Source organism: Camarhynchus parvulus, chromosome Z (assembly GCF_901933205.1).
Source record: "Camarhynchus parvulus chromosome Z, STF_HiC, whole genome shotgun sequence".
NCBI classification, from domain to species: domain Eukaryota; kingdom Metazoa; phylum Chordata; class Aves; order Passeriformes; family Thraupidae; genus Camarhynchus; species Camarhynchus parvulus.
Genome location: NC_044601.1, coordinates 62130129 through 62150607, shown reverse-complemented (window position 1 = coordinate 62150607; position 20479 = coordinate 62130129). Strand labels below are relative to the sequence as shown.

The 20479-nt window shown below is 43.3% G+C and overlaps 2 protein-coding genes across 5 annotated transcripts in view; one reads left to right on the top strand and one right to left on the bottom strand.

Moving 5' to 3' along the window:
• FAM219A (family with sequence similarity 219 member A) overlaps window positions 1-6279 on the bottom strand; it is a 92632-nt gene extending 86353 nt beyond the window's left edge. For 2 of the 3 annotated variants that reach the window (XM_030968275.1, XM_030968276.1), the window contains exon 1: window positions 6052-6279. In XM_030968275.1, the coding sequence (XP_030824135.1) occupies window positions 6052-6111 (60 nt within the window). In that variant the 5' untranslated portion in view covers window positions 6112-6279. The remainder of the gene's footprint in view (window positions 1-6051) is intronic. The other variant, XM_030968277.1, reaches the window with a different exon arrangement.
• Window positions 6280-6781: 502 nt separating this feature from the next.
• Window positions 6782-20479, top strand: part of DNAI1 (dynein axonemal intermediate chain 1) — a 137164-nt gene continuing 123466 nt past the window's right edge. For both annotated transcript variants that reach the window (XM_030968793.1, XM_030968791.1), the window contains exons 1-2: window positions 6782-6873; window positions 18916-18972. In XM_030968793.1, the coding sequence (XP_030824653.1) occupies window positions 6841-6873; window positions 18916-18972 (90 nt within the window). In that variant the 5' untranslated portion in view covers window positions 6782-6840. The remainder of the gene's footprint in view (window positions 6874-18915; window positions 18973-20479) is intronic.

The following is a 20479-nucleotide window of genomic DNA, read 5'->3' as shown; positions in this document are numbered from 1 at the left end:
AACAAAACCCTTACTTTGGCTGTCATCATCACAACTAGAGCTACAAGCCTGAGGCCCCTGCTGGCAAGGAACCAGGCCAGGCACAATGATTCAGATTGAGATATAGGAACCACCAGCCCAATTTCTCTGGAAAGAGCTCCCATTTTTCATGTGGGCTGAAAACCAGGGAACTGAAATACTGCATTCCTGCTGTTTTCAGAAAGTGAGCCAAAGTCTTAGAAGTTTGTGTCAAAGCTCCACTGAAGCTGCTGCACTTCGACAGATGCGTTCTTGGGAAAAGTGGTACTGATACCATGTAAGCCAAAGCACTTTTACTCTACTTTCATTTTTGTGCTAAGAACAGAAACTGCCTGTGTTGGTCTATAGGAGCAACATGCGATCCAACACTGTCACCTGTCACTCTGCCATCACATGCCAGCCAGGGCTTGGTGCATGCAAGAGACACAGGCTCAGGAGGCATCCATGTTCCAACAGAATCAAGATACAACCCCACTGCACTGTGCTCAGTATGTTGCATTTTAACAAAAATTCCAAGGATTTGGCAAGAGCTTAGGTAACAGTCCAAAATACAGATTTAAAAATCACAGGGAGAGTGTGCAGTGAAACTCCAGTGCTGAAGAAAAGATGGCTCTACACACAACTATAGGGCCAGCCATTCTTATTTCAAAAGGAAATTTTTTTGTCTGCAGCATCCTCACTGTGCAAGTTTTCCTTCATCTCTCTCTCCCTTTAATATCTACCACTGTAATACGAATTTTATGTCAGGAAATCTTCTCAGCAAAAAACTTGCTAGAAAATAAATCATCATAACAAATGCATCACCACCAACAGACCAGGAAAAATTGTCTAGTTGGAAGTTAAGACATCAAATACCAACTCCATCAGCCAAGAAAGCTATCTACCCAGTGTAAGTGTCCCAGAAATAATGAATTTCAGGCCTCATCACATCCCTGCAAACCCTGAATTGATTTTATCTGGAAATAACCGACCACCCAGCAGCTAAGGCAGAGAGACCTTTCTGTGAGTGCAGAAGGATCACAACAGGTTGAGTTGGAAATGAACAGAATCTTAGCAGAACAGAGTTCCTGCAGTTGAGCTTGCATGATGTTGATAAGGATGATGTGACACAAAACATCAGGAGTAAACAAAACACCCTGTAAATTAGTTTATATTAATTTGAAAAGGCAGACATTTTTAGAGTAGAAGCCAAACATGACCAATATACAAGAATAGAAATGTAGATCAGAACAAATAGTTCCATTTTCATGGACAGGCATGACATGAATGCGACCAAGTGCCAGTTAACAGTCTGTCTTCTTTTCCAGGATGAAAATGTACAGAATTGTACCACAACATCAAAATATGCAGTGTAATGTGTCTCTCCAAGATTTGAAACACTGTGCCTCATCCCATCTGACAACTGGATGATGTTTAACCAGGTTAATCCATGTTACCAGGTACTGTATGCCATCTTGTCCATCTGCACATAGCAACTCTGTCTCATTAAGCCTTGTGCTGAACCTCTCTTTTGGGTGCACATCAGTTACCCAGCAGTTCTCAAAATACATTTGTAGAGGTCACACAGAGTCAAGCCAGCTTGCCTGACTTCACAATGCTTATCCAAACAAGTTGGAAAGAGGAGGAAAATGACTACCCACCTCATTAGTTTCACATCACCGCACCCAATGTGAAGCGTTGGAGGGCACGTATGACAGACCTGGCCAACATGCAACCTGCAGGCCAAACGCCTCTCAGCTCTGCAACATAATCCCTATCTGACTTGTTATCAGCAGAGAGAAACTTGCAGCAACCAGAGATCCTGGTGGGCTTTGTCCAGCCTGTACTTGTTGGGTGCTGCCCTTAGCCTTGCAATGGGAAGCCGGCACAGACCTTGATGAGACAAGCCTGTCAAAGACACAATGTTCCCCAACCAGACACATTTTAGCTTTAAAGAACTTAGTTTTGCAAAAAGCCATGTCAGGTTCTCTGTGCCTGCTCTGTAAATAAAGCACTGGTTACTGTCAGGATGTGCTGCCAGCAGACACCAGACATTACTGTACTATCACCCTTGACAGCCAGCTGATCAATAAATAGTGCAAGTGGCAGTGGCAGGTCTGGAAGGTGAAAGGGTTCAGAAAGGTTTCAGACTGTGTTCTAAGAAAGGTACAGCTTCTATATGCCAAAGAGAAGCCAATTTTTAAATTTTGAAGATGGGCAGACCAGGAGGCCCGTCAGATGGTTTCCAGGCAGATCAGCAGCAGCTGTCCTGGAGTTCAGTGTAAAGACATCAAAAGCTAAGATGACACTTTATCCATGCAGATGAACAGACATTCAAAAGCATGCATGCAGGTCAACAACACAACATTCAGGATTTTGAGCAAACCCTAGCTTCACAAACCTCATTTCAGGACCTGCCACACACTGGCCAGCACTCAGAGGGAACAGTGCTTTCCTGGGACACTCTGTTCCCGTTGGAACAGGATGAAAAAATATTTCATCTAGTGTATACTCTGTAAATCAAGCAAGGGACCTTCTTTATTTGCTTTTAGCAGGGAATAATGTTCAGAAACATTTATTTTTATATACAGATTCAGTGACAAGTCACGGTAACTTTTAGGTAACACATGAAAAACAAACTTTTACTTCAGCTTTCTGGATGTGGAAAAGAGTGACATGCATCTGATCCTGAGACCACTGGAAATGAAAGCTTTTAAACTGGGAAGTAGACAGTAAACCCTGAGATTATAAGGTTATTCTGTACTTTTGTGCTGATTTTGACAGGAATAAAGTTCATTTCCTTCACAGTAGCTACTGTGGGGCTGTGTTTTGGGTTTGTGCTGAAAACAGTATTGATAACACAGGGATGTTTTGGTTCTTGCTGGGCAGCACTTTCAGAATCAAGGCCTTTTCTGTTTCTTACCCCACTCCACCAGCCAGGAGTCTGGGGGTGCACAAGAGGTTGGGCAGACACACAAATAGGACAGCTGACCCCAACTGACCACAGGGATATTCCATACCATATGCTCAGCATACAAAGCTAGGAAGAAGAAGGACAAGGGGGGATGTTGGGAGTGATGGCATTTGTCCCCCCAAGTATTCATCAGGTATAATGGAGCCCTGCCTTCTTTGGGCATGGCTGAACACCTGCCTGCCCAAAGGAAATGGTGGATAGATTCCTTGTTTTGCTTTGCTTGTGTGCATGGTTTTAGCTTTACTTATTAAACTGTCTTCATCTCAACCCACAAGTTTTCTCACTTTTACTTGTCTGATTCTCTCCCCCATCCTGATGTGGGAGGGAAGCGAGCAAGTGGCTGTGAGTGATTTATTTGTTAACTGCGTTTAAACCGCAACCTTAAAAGTACAGAATGGGAGGGAGAGTGACAGACACACAGTAATTGTAATGGCACAAAGCAGTAGCATTGGCCAGAACTGCATCACCCAAACAAATTAATATGAGAAATCCCAGACTGGCAAGGATTCTTGCAAGTATCCAGTCCCTATCTGCAAAGTACAGACCAGGAACTACAAAGCAGAGGAAACCACCAGAAATGCTGTATTGGACTTGCTACATCCCACTTCTGAGACCATTGTCAACATTTCCATGCCTGTGGAAAAATCCTATACACCCAGTCACAACAACTGTGTGTGTAGACCCCTGAACACTCAAGACCCCTAAAACCACAAGGTTTCACTATGAGCTCCAGTAGTTAGAAAAGAACTGAAGCCCTGAAGCACAGATTCAGAGTATTTTTTAATGCAAGTGTTAAAGCTCTTTGTGAAAATTTTCTAATTCTAATATTGAAGGAAACTGTTTCCTAAGCGTACTATCACTGCTGCCCAATCCACCATCATATTCTGAGACAACTGGGGTGGACCAGAGAAGCTGTTTGGGTTCTGCCTGGTTCATGTCCATGCAAACATGCATGTATCTGCAAATTCCACTCTTCCACTATTATCATGGATTTTCTAGAAAACACTTATTGTTTTGTCTGGCAACAGCTTTTTCAAACTTGCTACTTTGACTTCTGTGCCTTCAATAAAACAAATAAAGATGGCCATTCTTGTCACATTTGTTGAGTATCCTATATAAAAACACCAATAATAAGTAGGGAAGGCAACAAGCCTGTATGGACAGTTTTTTGCCCACCACAAAGGTTTGAAGCCAAATAAACAACCAACAAAAAACAAAACAAAACAAAAACAACCAAACCCAGAATGCAAACTAAGCATATTTTCAGAATTTATCAACACTCCCACAATAAGAGAAATGTATTTCTTGCCACTGAGAGATAATTTGAGTCTGTAGACCTTGAAGAGCTTTTCTGCTCACAAGACACTTATGGTGCTCTCAAGTTCTTACAAACACTAACTGCAACAAGGAACTGAGGTTGTGTTTACATTGACTCTAAATAACGTATGGTTTGATATATTAGAAATTTCAAAAGTGCTTCAGTGCTGGCACAAACATAGCAACAACCTATCCTCACCTGCTGCCAAAAGGAACTGTGCAAGTATTTCATTGAAGCACTTTCCACCTTCCCAAACAATTCATATGCCTGTCTCACACAATCAGATGCCGAGATGGGAATTGCTTACTTCAGGTGCCAAAAGGAATCAACACCTTGAGAAAGAAAGCTCATTATCCAGCTTTCACTTTAATGCCAAGATGAAGTGTATTTCAACAGGTCCCAGGTTACTAATAACACACCTCCAGGCAGAGACTGAGGAAGATGCGAGTAAGGGGAGGGGAACACACAAGAGAACCTTTTCCAGGTAGAAAACAGAAATGGGCAAACACATTCAAGAGTTCTGTGGCAGGCAGATGGGGCACAACACATACACAAACAAGCCTGGGGCATTGGAGCAATGCAGCTACAAGCTCATAAGAAGTCTTGCACTACTTGATGATGGTCTAGCATCTCCCCTGGCTGCCAGCCAGCTGGCCTTCCTTCATAACCCATTTCAAAAGCTATCAAAAGCCCAGGACCACTCTACCTGCCCACTTACACATCTGCAAAGTCCTCTGAGCCTGCAGACTTCCTTCTCTGAAAGATTCCCCAGGGTCCCATGTAGTAGTGTAACCATTATGTCAGGCTCTTCAGAGCTCATTAATTGAGTATAATTGCGTCTATGACGTGAAAAAAACATCCTGATACGAAAAACACATGCTGTGGCATGGCATCAAACCCTCACAGATTGCTTTCCTTACACAAATCATTTAATGTGAGCAAAGCTAATTTGACGTCGATGTTTCTTTCTAATTCTTCCATGTTGAAGGAAGCTGTTTCCTAAGCTTACTATCACTGCTGCCCAATCCACCATCATATCCCGAAACAACTGGGTTGGACCAGAGAAGCTGATGTTTCTTCGCAGAACCCTGGACTTTACACAAGATGAGCATCTCCTCACTGCAGCTTGGTGCCGAGAGCAGGCTATAAAACCATCCTCGGAGAAGGTCCTGCGGCTTCACAGCGCGTGTAACTTCAGACCCACCCCGCGCAGCTCTGCTATCCCCGGGGAGCATCGCTCCGCGCAGCTCCCAGCCTGGGCTGGGCACAAACGCCGCCCGATTCCTCCACAGACCTCACCTAGCTTGTAGAAGTCAATTAAAAGCCCAACCGCCCTCAGTGCCTACAACCGGGCTCCCCGGTCCTTCTCCCTCGTCCCCGGGCCGTTCCCGAGCCCGGCGGCGGGAGAACACCAGGGGATGCTCCGGGAGGAGCGGCGTTTCCATCGCGGCAGGAGCGGAGCCGCCCGCCTGCCCCCGCCCGCTTCTGCTACCGACGGCGCTCGGGGACACACCGGGGGAGGAGGACGAGGAGGAGGACGAGAAGAGGATGGGGCGTGGGGCAGGATAAGAGGATGGCCCGGGATGACACAGCAGCGGCCCCGGGCCCGCCGAGGATGGCGGCAGCGCCCAGGACACCCCGTTATATAACGGCGGCACGGCCGCGCCCGCAGCGCCGACACCCGGGGGCGTGTGCGCGACCCCCTCGGCACCGGGGTCATTTCAACCCGGGCACAGCGCGGCCCCGCCCGCCCGCCCCTCACCAGCGGCTGCATCTCGGCGCGCACGGCGGGCACCTGGAACCGGTCTATCTCCTCCATCATCTTGGCGGCGGCGCCGAGCGCGGCGGGCGGACAACGGGGAACAGGGCGGGCGGGCGCGGGCGGCTCCTCAGGCACCGAGAGGGGACAGCGACAGCGACAATGACAACGACACCGCCCGCGGCTGCGGCTGCCTCATCGCCGCCGCCGCCGTGACTCAGCCGCGCCGCTTCCGGGTCCGGCCACCGCCCCGCCTCTTCTGAATATTCATGAAGGGCGGGGCCACTGTCCCTCGCTCTGGGCCCGGATGCTGGATTCCGCTGCCCCGCCATATATGAATATTCATGAGGGGCGGGAGCGCTGTGATTGGTGACCGAACGGTGGTCTCCTTGCGGCCCCGCCTTCTTTTGAATAGGCATTCGAGGGCGCGACCACTACGACCAATTTTGTGCCCGGTCACTCCGTTGCCCGAGGCCTGCCCCCCTCATTTAATATTCATAAAGCGGGAGGGGCCTCGGTCACCAGGCCGAGGCCCAGCTGCTCCATTTCCCGTGGCCCCACCCCTATTTGAATATGCATCAAGGGGCGGGGCCTGCCGTCTCTCTGGGCCGCGGAGCTCTGTTTGCCGCGGCAGCTGGGATGTACCATTTCCTCCCTCGAGGGGAGAGCGGGAGAATGGCCGAGTCCATCAGCCGCTTCCGGCACGTTGCCATGGCTGCCGCCATCAACTTCCGGCGTGCCCGGCGGGCGCGGGATTGCGGCGAGGGCTGTCCGCTGTACTGAGGGACGGCCATGCCCCCCAAGGCGGCCGACAGGCGCCGGCAGGTAAGGGCTTGCCGCACTCCCGTGGTGGCAACGCCGTGGTGACGTCACCACATGCGCCGTGACGCCACACCCCAATGGCGTCACCGCGGCGCCTCGCGTGAGGCGGCAGCCCAGCAGAGGGAAGGTCGCTGTGCAGCCCCGGTGTGACCCTGTTGCCCTCAGTTCCTCCTCTGAGCTCTCGGTGTGACCCTGTTGCCCTCGGTTCCTCCTCTGAGCGTTATCCTTGGTGTGACACCAGCGGTGACGTCACCGTTCCCCAAACCGCCACCCGTGACGTCACTGCGTGCAGCACAGATCTTTCCCTCCGAGTTCACAGAACCTCAGAACCATCAGGGCTGGAAGGGAACCTCGGAGGTCACCCAGTCCAACCCCCCTGCCAAGGCAGGGCCACCTGGAGCAGGTGACACAGGAACACATCCAGGTGGGGTTTGGATGTCTCCAGAGAGGAGACTCCAGGACCTCCCTGCACAGCTGTTCCAGTGCTCTGCCATCCTCAGCATAAAGAAGTTCTTCCTCAGGTTGAGGTGGAGCTTCTTGTATTTTAGTTTATAGACACTGCTCCTTGTCCTGTCACTGGGTACCACTGAAAAGAGTCTGGCACCATCCCCTTGTCACCCACCTTATATGTATTAATGAAATCCCCTCTCAGTCTTCTCCAGGCTGAACAGGGCCAGCAGTGCATCAGAACATGCAATCTCTCCTTGTAAAAGAGATGTTTCAGATCCCAGATCATCCTTGTGGCCTCTGCTGGACCCTCTCCAGTAGCTCCTTGTTTTCCCTGTGCTGAGGATCCCAGAAGGGGACAGAGCACTCCCGATGTGCCCTCAGCAGGGCTGAGTAGAGGGACAGGATCACCTCCCTTGACCTGCTGGCCACCTGATGCACCAAAGGATATCACTGGCAGCAGGGGCACACTGTGGGCTCACAGTCACCTCATCAACTGCCAATACACCCAGGTGCTACTAAGCAGAGCTGAGGGGTTGAAGTGACAGCTTAGGTTGCCCCACAGAGCTGTAACCCACAGGGCTGGGTGTGGCAGTGGAGTCAGCACAGCCCCTCTTGGCCCTGTTGAGTCCTGGCTGCATCATACTCTGTCATGCTGTCCCTTCAGCTGCTCGTGATGCCCTGAGAGTTCTGTGGCATTACACAGCTCTTCAAACCAGCCTGTCCCAAAGCTGCAGCACTCCTCACTTTGTCACCATGTTGTTCAGTCCTGTGAGACTACAAAGTCCTCAGAGATTGTCAGGCCATTTCATCACTCTTCCAGTATGCAGCACCCCTTCCAAGGCGGGTCCTAATGCGCACAAGGTGTCTCCAGCCTGCCCACAGATCTCCCAGAGACACTGAGTAGACAAGTTAAAATAACCTTTTTTACAAAATTTAAAAAAAATTCACCCAGCTGTGTGTTTTGTCTCTTTTCTTTTTGCTTTGCTATTTGGTCTTCACTCAGCTCAAGCAATGAAGAGGAGTAATTTGCTACCCTTCCTGGCCCTAAACCTAGACTGCTGTGGGGTCCCTGTCTGTGAGACCTCACTGTAATCCTTTGGGCTCTGTGTAGACATGTCTGCATGCATCCTCTTTTAGGATAAAAACTCAGATTAATTTGAGTAATTCTTGGGTCTTGTCTGCTACTGGAGTATCAAAGTGTTTAATTAAAAAACGGATGGTGGCCTAGCTGATAAAACCCTTTTGTTAACATTATTAGATCAATCCTAACACACTTGATGTTAGGGTTGATGGGAGGAGGGTTAGTAGGCATGTCAGCAAGAGTGAGAGGATCACTCTGACATTCCTAATTCCCTAGTAAGTACTAATAAGTACCAAAATACAAAGGGCTTTATAATGTTTTCAAAGGGCACAAACTCAGAATCAAAACCCACATCCAGTCCTAGAGAATAAAGATGTTTGTGCTAAAATTGTAAAAAAAACATTAATAATGATGTGAACTAAACTGAGGATGAAATTCTTGCTCTGAATTTCAGTTTCTTTTATTTTCAGAATTTCCACATAAATATTTTCAATCATTTTCAGTAGCCATTATCTCAATACTCTGAAATGGAGTGGCTTCGATTGAAAAACTTGATCTGCTGTGAAGGCATTCCTTTTATTTCAAAGCTCTTGAAACATCATTAACTGTTTAAACTCTGAGGATGTTTGGCTTTTCACATAACTTTCATCACAATAACCTAAAAGGCAATAATTTTAACTTGTTCTTTATTACATTTCCTATATTTGCCTTGAGCTTGTTAAATCTGATTGCTGTTTCACATCCTTTTATCTGCTAGACTATCTTGAAGTGGAGGAATTGTGTGGTTGACTACCTCTGAGTCCAGAGGTAGTCAACTACACAATTTCCCCTCATTTTCTCTGACTCAGAGTACAGATGACATCTCAATGCCTTTGGGAGTGTGGGGAGTGAATGCCTTTGTGCTGCTCACTGCCCAGCCAGGGCCTGATGTTTGATATCTACTTGGCCATAGTGGCCACTGTAAAACTAATTGGTGGGTCAAGGTTTAGGTTCCAATTCTTGACAAGAATTCTCCTGTAGTATTATGCTCTTTCCCCCTGCCCATGTGCTTTTTATTTCTCTGTTTTTATATATTGCTTTATTCTGCTCTGCCTCTTAGGTTTTTCACTGCTGACTGCTTTCACTTTGAGAATTTTCTTCCTGAGATTGTTCTCAAAGGTGGGATACTTACCTGTACACCTTTTCCCTTTTACCATGTATCACTTCCAGCTCCTCCTCTGCTTTCATGACTCCATGTTCCTCACATGCTCAGTGATAAATTCTTGTTTTGTTTCTTCTCCTCCTTATATGGGGGTTGTCTGCTCTTCTTCTGTGCCTGTCTTGTATCTGCATTCTCCTCTAGCATCAGTTTCTTACTTTGTTTCACTCCTTTTTTTTCTTTATCCAGATGATTTCTGCCTCCAGTTCAGTCTCCAGCCTCCTGATGGGTGAAAATATGTCAAAGTTGGGCTGATCATAAGAATTTAAGTCTGTGTTCTGGATGAATTATTTGAGTTGATCAAGCCTTATTCATAAATGCCTGTAGGCTTTCATATATTTCTGTACATTAACAGAAACATTTTAGTGTTTCAATGTTCAAAGTCTTAAAATAGTGTTATATGTCTGGATCTTTTTGCTTCCAATGCAGCTTTGGAAATAACACCTAGGTATATGTTCTATACTTCAATAACACCATTCCTTTCATATCTGAAATACATTATGCACAATTGAGCTCAACAATTTTTGTAGGGATGTGGAATTATGAAAAGGCATAAGCCAACTTTCCTGCATCAGACTGAAGGGAATGAGTGCATCAGATTCTCAGCTTTCCTGAAAAATGAGGTCTTGAGCATGGCAAGCAGGACACTCAGAAGTATGGTGTTAACAGCAGGGATGTGTGGCATGTGCATGCCAAAAGTGTTAGGGCAGGGAACAGCATCCTGTTGGTCTTGTGTCAGTCCCGTGTGTGGTCCTGGGTGATGAGAGAAAGTGGTCAGTTATTTTGAGATTGTTGTTTTGAACATGTTTGACAGGTTGGAAGTGTTTGTTTCAGATTTCCGTGCCTTTGCTATGCAGCTCAAGGAAAATCCTTGAGTCAGCTGTGTTGAACACCCTGTGCTACACCCTTGTGTACCTCGGTGGCTGCACCCACCTCAAGGAGAAGCAAGATCATATTATGGCTCCTTAGCAGATCTTGCATACATTTAGCACTTAAAATACAAAGCCAGACTGTTCAATCTTATCAGTTAGGGTTAACCCCACTGCAGGAACAGATCACTTAAGCAGTACTAAGAAAGGGTCTGAATTAGGACAGAGAGGCATTTCTTTTTACCCTTGTGGTCTTGCACTCACTGACATTGAAACAGCTTCTTTGCTGTTCAGCAAGTCACAAAAGAAACAAATAGACCTCTTCCCCAAATACAGAAAACAATGAGACACGGTTTACTTTTTTTTGTATTTTCTTATTTTCTGTATTTTTTTCTTCCACTGAGAAGGCTTTTAAAGGTGCTTACTTGTTCTTACACATGCATTAAAATATCCATGGAGTATAAAGCAAACATTCCATTTAGTGTTGCTCAGAAAGCATTAGAGAGTGTATTGGCAAATAGCTCTTAAATTGGCATCCCTAGTGTGTGCAAATAAATATCTGCTACAGGGCAGGCTTCAAGTGACTTTGTTTCCATGCTGTGATTTCTTGCTCCTTGTGCCAACTGGTGGTTTACTATGGAGTTTGTTAATATTCAAAACAGGAATAAAAAGCTAGCAGGAAACTTACAAAATTGTTTTACAGAAGTGCCAGTCTTAGCTCTCTTAATGTCTCTACCTCTTTCTTTTAGAATCCAACAAGTGCATTACTACCTTACAAGTACATTACATTTTCCCCACAATTCTAGTTAATCTCTGTGCTGTGCTGTAGAGGAAGTGGAAATTACTGTCCCTGCTCAGGAAGATGAACTGAACTTAACAGGAGCGTTCTGTGATTGCTCAGCCTTGTAGCCTGATTGTATTATGGTGACAGCTAGCATGAGGAGCATAAAGGCTCTGCAGGAATGTCTCTTTAATTATATTAAAAAAATATAGTCTGAGTTTCTCATTTTCCCTGATGAGTGTTTCATTAATATGTAATCAATTTTCAGCTCTTGGAAAATTACCTTAATATGAACTGACACTTCAGCTTGTCAGAGTGACCAACATGCATCATCACTGCTACTGAGCTCTCTGGTATTTTAGGCTGGATCTGTGAGTCCAGGTCTACTTGTCCACCCTTATGCTTTAAGCATAAGGACAAATTTTACATTTCTCAAAGAGTCACTGAATAGTGGCATCTGGCTCCTCACCATACAGTGACCCATTAAAAGATCTAGTCTGAAAGGGGCAGTTTAATCTGGCAGTACGGGAGAAAGATGTACTGTGGGAATCCATCAAGTCAGAGGGTTTTGGGAAAGCTGCAAAAGGCAGGCCTCAGAGACAGCAGAACTGTGATTAGAGCTAAGCAGTAGCCATGAGATTGGTCAGCAGAAAAGTTATGTAAGAAGTAGAAAAGTAACGACATATAGAACAATGGTCTGTGTATTAATGCTTGTCTAGAATAACTCCCTAAGCTGCAGAAAAGTATATCTAGCAAGATATTAGGATGTTCTAAGCTTAATAATGGAGCTCTGTGCATTGTTTTAAGGCTTACAAGCAGGTATTGTATTCAAAGGAAGCAAGCATTGTTTTAACCAAGGATACGTGTGCTTATGATGATTGGATAGAACTACTGTCAATATGCTCTGCTTTGTGTGATTGGTCAAAAAACTTTTAAAGTAAGTTGTAACATTAAGTTCTTGGTCTGCTGCCTAGGATGTGAGCTGATGGCATCTTCCCATTGTCATAACCATATAATGAGACTGATGCTGGGAAACAAAACAGCTCAAGACTCGTTCCTAGCAGTCCTGTCCCATTTGTGATTTGTACAGAGACCCCGGCCAGCGATCTGTACCAGTCAGCAAAGGCTGCAGTGTCAGCCCTTATCCTGGATGGCAGCACAGCACATGTGGGAGCAATCATTGCATCTCCTGTTTGGATAGACAGGGCTGGCCTTGGGACTGAACCTGAGGAATAGACACATTTTTCCAGGAGGGTTTCTATGCTCACCAATTCAGGATTCAATCTGGTTTTAAATGAACACTGGCTCTTGAGAGGAAATCTCTGCTTCCTAGGTCACCAGGATTTAGTTACCACCAGAATTGCCACTGACAAGTCAGAGGATTTGTGCAGCAAATGATAAAATAGTTGAAAAGCAAGGCTCTAGGAAAAGCAGTTCAGAGGGAAACAGACTTGAAAAAACTTCAGAGCTTTTGATATTCAGTCAAGAATAGTGACTAGCAATAGGTACTGGTAGTCCTGTCTCTTTTGTATAAATTCAGATCAGCAATTTGTGACTGTCATGTCTCCAGCAAAAGGGAGAGCAATGTGAAAAAAAATGTAGATACAGTCAACAAGAAGAACAAGACCTGAATGTATGGTTGAGTGTGATTTTTTTAGTTTCTTCATTGCAGGGTAATCTGGTAATATTACTAGGGAGTTGAGGGCAAAACATCTATTAAACATTGCGAGTCTTTGATGGTTCCCTTCACTATCCCTGTCTTTTAGGATGCAGAAATATGATACCTCTTATGAAATGCCAGCCTGGTAGGGCTTTCTTTTAAATCTTCTTTCTCATTTAGAGCAATGGTCTTTAGAAAGTCACCAGTAGTTTCTTCTCATTTTTGTTTTCCTATTTTATGACTACAGAAAAATTAAATATATATTATCCAGACATCCTACCCAAAATACAATTGGAAGTTCTTGTTGAATAGCTGAGCAGCAGAAAGACTCCCTGCTGAAGGACTTGATTTTGCAGCTATTTGTACCTCTTGGTGGCTTCTCTGTGATCGAGGGAACTGTGAGAAGGGAAAGGAATATTAAATAGCATTTAAAACATCACTTGTCATCTGTTTCCTCTTTTCATTTTTATTATCCTGTTGAATTATGGTATCTTTGCTGTAGTGTATAGTCAATTTGTCTTGTAGCATAGTAAACGTCTGGCCCAGGGAAGAATTCGTATGTGCTAATATCATACACACCCTGGAAGAAAGATCCAGAAAGAAACAGTAACTTGGGTCTTCTGCAGCCTTCATCTAAGTACGATGACTGTCGCAGGCTTCTAATATCTTTTTGCTGTTGGAAGTGTGGCAATCTGTTAAGTTATTTAATGTAAGATAGTCGTCAGAGTAAACATTATTAGCCTCCATTAATTCTGACTCTGGCATTTTTCTCTGGAGCACTTGAGCATCTCCTGGAGTGGTCAGAGTCACGATGGTGACCTGGAGGTGAGAAACTCCTTAATGCCTCCTGCTTGTTCCTTCGTTCCCTAGCAACCATGTCTACTCTTTTTTCCCTAATATAAATTCCTCATGATTATTCACACTCCTTGTTAATTAATATTATTATTAAAGGCAGGGATAGAAGCACATTTATTAGGAAGATTTAGGAAGACAGTTGATTTTTTTTTCCTGTAGCAAAACCATCTTTAGTTTATCTAGAATTTGCTAAAATGTAACTATTTGGATTGATTAGTTCTTTGTTGGATGTCTTATTTAGGCTTTGGATTACCAAAACCCCCCACCACTCTAGATACTGAACAATATGAACTAATAATCTATAGCAACATAACCTGGGAGGACTGAAGTGAGGCAGGAAACCTGCAAAAAACAAAGTGTGTGACTATGGAATTAAGCTGTGTATCATAATGCCTGTGCCCAGTGGAATGAAATGAATGTTTCCCCGGCAACCTTAATTCTCACATTTTCTAAGTTCTGAATGCTTCTCTTTGAGATGTTAATAATAGTTAACTTTTTTTTTCCCCTATAGCTAATGTGAGACACAAAAATGTGGTTGAATTTTAAACATGCATATGAAGGCAAGTTATTTTAAACGTCTTACTAGTGAATATTGAATATACAATCATTATGTTGATTCACAGTTTTAATTTATTTTTTATTTGTATTGCAGATGTGGTTGTGAATTCTTCCCTATTGTATGAACACTGTGTGATATATTTAGGTAGCTGTCAGAGCAAAAGGATTACATTTTTAATCATAGTTTATGGGTAATGCATTGTTACAGTAAAAAGAAAAATGGGGAAGCCATGGTGACAGGACACAAACTACCTCGGTGATATTAAGGACTCTTTACAGCTAATGTGGCAGAGAGAACTTTTAAGAAAAGGTATTAAAAAGGAAAGTGTTCTGGCTTTGGAAATATTTACAGAGAGCAGGAGCCTGCAAAAAAAGCCAGCAAAAGAACAAAGCACAGAAACACCAATAAAAAGGAATGTCAGGACTGCCCTTTTCATCAGGCAGCACAGCAGTATTGTCTGTGCTATTATCTGAATTAGGAAACAGTAAAAGATTTTGTATTTTTGACTGACTTATGTTTGCTCCCCAGCTTGTAATAGTTTTAAACAGATCTGCTGGTTTTGATGACCTTCATGTACTGCTAATATTGCCAAAATATTAGCAACTCATCTTTCCTCATCTTATTTTTTCATCTTTGTGCCACCTTCCAGCTGGTTCCAAAAGTCTGAGATACTTTGGGATGCACCTTCTGCAGCATAGGTGGCAGTAGCAGAAATGATGCTTGCAGAGCAAAGTGTCTTTGCTTTTTATGCTGACTTCAATAGTGTACTGAGTCAAGTGAACTAGAGTCTCTGCCTTCACTTGTGAAAGTCCAGAATATCCAACAAAAAAGTCATTCAACTTTTGTTGTTGAAGTAGGCCTCTGCATTGGGAGGGATGTTTTATCTGGGCAGGAGACAAGAGTTTTGCTGAACAACCCCAGAATAAGCTAAGGACCAGCTTCTTCTTAGATGGCTCCAGGTATGGCTGTCCTACCTTTGTGGAGCACACAGAGAAGAAAGCCCCAGATCCATGCTGATCTCTGTCTGCTGGCTCCCATCCTCCCACTTCGGGTTTATCATGTCTTTGGCATGTGCTATGTCTATACAGTGCAGCATTTGACCAAGGATCTGTGTCATAACAAAGTAGTTCTAAAGCATCACTGTTTAGATTGGATGGAGTAGTAGGAATTTCTTCAGTTCAAAATACCAGACATAATAATTTTATGTCTGTCAGTCATGTGCTTGCTCCCTGCTGTGGGGTACTACTTGGCTTTGTTCCAGGGAGCCCTAAAGCAAGCTGTCACAATCAGCAAGTAGAGGCTGGTAGGAAAGAAGGAGAAGCATGGAGAAGGCTGTTATATCTCACTGACAGATGCAATGAAACCTCTTCCTTGAATACCCTCTCCCAGTCATACACAACAGCCATCCTTTGATAAAGGTTAAAAACATTAATAGAATCAAAGCTAAGACTTTCAGACTCTGTATTGTATTTTGCAATAGTCTGTAAACTTTGTTGCACTCAAAATCTTGTTTATGGGCAAAGGGAAGGCACAACTTATAAAGCTAAAAATTTCATGTCAGTGTGACTGAAATTTTAGTCTAAACATTATTGTCTGTCCAGATGTATTCATTTAAGAAAATAAGAAATACTTCTGTGCAAAAAAAAAATCATTAATTGTGATACTGCAGTTGAAGTTGCTGAGAAAAAAAAAAAGCTTCCCAGTTTCTACTTCTATTCTTGTATTTGCTTTTCCAGTGCTCTGATTCCTAAAGTTGATGGTTTGATTTTGCTGTTGGTGGTGGTGCTGGTGGGGATGTTACGATAAGTTGTCAGCAACTGGAGACCTTCTTTGGGGAGGATTGAGATGTCCATTTTGATAGTTTCTGCTTTACCTGGAGTTTCTTTTATATGCTAGCTAATATATTTCCCTTTTTCCGTTGGTCTGGTGCTCCACATTACACCTGATGTTGCTGCATATGGTGCTTTTTCAGTGTGCTAGATACTAATTTTTTTTCCTTCTTTGCTACACGTAAACCAGATTTTCTTTGGTTCCCCTGTTTGCAGACCTGCCATTCTCTAACTGGCCAGTGGTTAGATGCTTACAGCTGTGGGGTCTGTGATGACATGTGCTTCATGTCTTTTCATGCCCTGCCTGTACTCCTCTGTGCCATATCCTGAGTCTCCTCAGGGTCTCTCTGTCATACCAGGCCTGTACTGCATCATTAAATTCCAGTTGTAAACCATATGATAGTTGTGTACAAAGACGAGGGAAATAGAGCCAACTAGCCACCGGTCCCTGGTTGATTAGAAAAATTGTTCATGTTCTACTCTACAAACTCTTTATGGTAGGGGAAGCAGGGCAGGGTTTGTGTTGCTTCCTTAGAGTGCACTCATAGCTGTATCTTTTCTTTAGTCTCACTTTTAGATTGTAATACTGTTGCAGATATTTATTCACAGGTGGCTCTTTGGGGTATGTTAATTGAAATCTGTGCAACTGCTAAAACCAATTATCCTCAAATCGCCTTGGCAATGTCTTTGCTAATGGATAAACACTTTTGTAGACCCACTCACAAAGGATGATAGTAAGTAGACTTTATTTCATGTTTAAAATCAGGAGTCTGATTTTGATTTGGATCTGAATAAAATTCTGCTCTGAAAATCTGTTTAAGTCACATCAATTCACACATAGCAAGGTCCTTGTTAGAGAGAGCCCTTTTTTGCCCATTGCCAAGCAATCACATAGGGGAGACAGGCCAGCTGCTTGATCCAGTCATCTCAGTAGTGGTTGTGACACAGGACCTCTTAGCCTCTGCTCTGCAATCTGCCCATGTGAGACTATAAAAGGACATGTTATAAGTTTTATCTTCTCCACCTGCATCACAAAAATTAGTATTTTGAAGTGAGGCATATTTTCTAAGCACAGAAATGTGTAGTTCTGCTCATTTTTCATGGCTCTTAATATGTATCTTCTGGAATAAAGACAATCCCTAATGCCTCGTTAGTAACAGCAGTTTTATGTGTCTTAGCTTGTACAAAGAGAAATAACACAGAGACACTGTCTCACATTTTTGTTGAACTTTGTTCTCCTCTGAAAATATTTCTTTTTTGAGTTCTTATTGTCAAGACTTAGCAAGTAATGGGGCTTGATGAGCAATGCTTTGGGATTCTGGGTCAAAGTCTTTCTGGCTGCTTAATTGTTTAATACCTAGAAAGTAGGTGGTGGAAATGAATATTAGTTTTCATAATGAGGAGGAATCATGAGGGGAGTGTACGAATCTCTGTGGAAGCTTGTGTTCCTGAAAGTGTTCTTAAGACATGTGGAAGACAAGAGGAAGAATAGGTGTTGTGATAAAATGGGGCTTTCCAGAAGAAGAAGGAGGAAAACTAGGTGAGAGAAACAAATGGCAGACTTAAAAAGTAAGCAGTGGTTCTTTGCATTGCCATGTAGTTGTACTGTGGGAGTCCTTGCTGTGGAAGCTGTGCATGCTAAAAATGTGCATGGATTCCAAAATCACAGAATAAATTTGTGGAGAAAAAGATTCACTGATATGGAATTAAAAGGACAGCATTTCAGGTTCAAGTCCCTGTGGCAAACTAAGAGGTCATCCTGGAGAGAATAGAATAGACACTTTCTTTTGAACAGTGTTGGTGAGAGATACTTGGCTAGATGGACCTTTGATCTGAGCTGAAAGGCACACTCTAATGTTCTTCTGAAGAAAATCAATCAGCCCTTGGGAGCTTGCTCTCCCACCCCTTCGTTTTCCTTCCCTCTTGTCTAGTATCCCCTTCTTTTCTGTCACAAAGTCAAACACTTTTTTTTTTTCTGAGTAACTCCTCTGCTTTTTTCATCCATACCATCAAATGTTATTTGTGATCCTTCCTGAAACTGTTCTTGCCAAGGTTTCTAATGTTGTTTCCTTTGCTCGATTTACCAGCTCTCTCTCTTCCTTCAGGGTTCATGGTCCTGTCTGTCCCTCAGCATCTCCTCAAAAGGATCCTCTTCATTTCCTCTCCTACTTTCTGTTAAATTTTCACAAATCTTGGTCAGTGATGCCCTTCTGTTATTCCTTGACTCTGGGTAGGGTAGTCTCCCTCTCTAAGGCACCCTATAAACAATTGTTTAACTGTTTTCCTTAACGCCCATCATAATAATTTTTCTGTGCTTTCATGTGTGCAGGGGGGTTGACAGTGGTTCATTTCCCAACTGTTCATCAGTGTTTTCCATGTTTTCTCATTGCTCATGGCTTTATGGGTGTGGATCTATTGTCTTTGGGCTCCCTATGCCATGCAAGCACTTAAAACAGGGGCAGCCTTTTAGTGTGTTTGACCAAGGCACTAAAATGTGTGTATGACATTTGGAGTGTATCACAGACTAGGACAGACTGGTAGTGTTGTACTAGGACAGAGCCTGGCATTTTTCTCATGCTGAAAAATCACTGTCTTGTGTTATAAAAGTGACTGTTTTTCCTTCAAATTATTTATACACACACTGCTGGCATACTCAGCTTTTAAAACATACCATTGGAGCAAGCATCAAACTTTTATTCTGATTTTGTTAAATCCAGAAGGAAAGTGCTCTGAAAGTTTACATTGGATGTGTTCTCACTTTAGGGCCAAGGTGGACCTTCAGGAGGAAAGGCAGGAAAAGCTGGTAAAGGTAAAAAAAAGGTAAGATTCTCAAGTCTTAAAAAATGTTTTTTCCTTTTTTCAGCTATGAGATGCAAACAAGATTTAGTCTGAAAAATTAGGTGTTTTTTTATAAAGTTGGTAAAATATAAATTGATTTAGTAGTAAGAAGTTGCTGTAGGTTTCCACTGAGAAGGGAAATACGCCAGCAAGTTAGGACAAAAAGTATCACCTGGAACAAAGGCACAATTTGGGTAAAATGCAGTATGAAAAGATTAAATTCAGATATTTGAGACGTGAATTCCAAAATACTAGCTGACTCAGACTGTGAGAAATCTGCCTGCTCAGTTTAGAAAATTCAAAGTATAGCCCATATTCACTTAACAAAGAAGTACAAGCTGATAATAACTTACGATAATGTTTTTCCTATTGGGCAAATAAATTATTTGAATACCTTGATTTAATCTACCTTCCTCTTATTTAGCTCCACTGGGAGGGATGGAGGATCCATGACAGGAATGGGAGAACAGTCTACATGCCTTTAAATAGACATATTGATAAGCAGCTTTTCACTTTCTTGGGACAAATCACAGTCTCATTAAATGTTCCTCTTTTCACCATTTAAAAATGAAAAGTTATTTACTTTTAAATGAAAATCATATGTAAATATGTTAAAACCATAATACTTCTTATCTGATTCACTTGGGAAAACAGCCACTGAACTAACTAGCACCAAGTTGTGTATGATAAATGTCCTACAAGCAGGTGTTCATGTGAGGAGCATTAAATCACAAACAACTGTTCTGCAGCCATCGTCCCTTGTGCATCAGAGCGCCTGACCTTCCTTACAGCTTGCCTCATTTCAGCTCCCTTGGGGAAAGAAATAAGGCTGCAGCCTGTGACTTTCCCTGGGCTCTTGAAATATGCAAATTTCTCAGTTACTTTCAGCCACTGCACATTTTAACACAGCGTTGTGCTTTTTACCTTTGTGGTACTCTGCAGGTAGCAAAGCATTGCTGGGTCCAGCCTCTATAGTTTCAGCCATAAACTGTACTTACACCTTGGACTCATCCTCAGTTTTCTATGGCTGTAAAGTCAGCAGGCCTGCGAGAACTGTATTTACAAGAATGATTGATTTATTTTAAATCAACTCATTACACAATTTGAACTGAGGGAGAAATTTTGCCTGGAGCAGTTAAGCACTTTAATCAGCAGTTTTGTGTTCTGACTGTTTTTTTGTAAGGACAATTAATTGAAATTCATTCCTGCAGTGATTCATTTTCTTTTTAATGACCTTATATCATGACATGAGCCCAGTGCTAGCCCAGGGAGAGCAGCAGTGTGTTGTTTGGAGAATGAGACATGCTGGCCTTTGCAAGAAATTGGTTAACATTCCTCCAGGAGCCACATCCCTGCAGCTTTGTATTTCAAACTAAATTCTAAGAGTAGCCCATAGAATAACAAGTCAGGAGTAATTGCAGGTTCTTGGCTTGCGCCCTTGAGTAGTCCTTAAGTCCTATAATACCCTTGGGTATTATGTGGCAAGGGA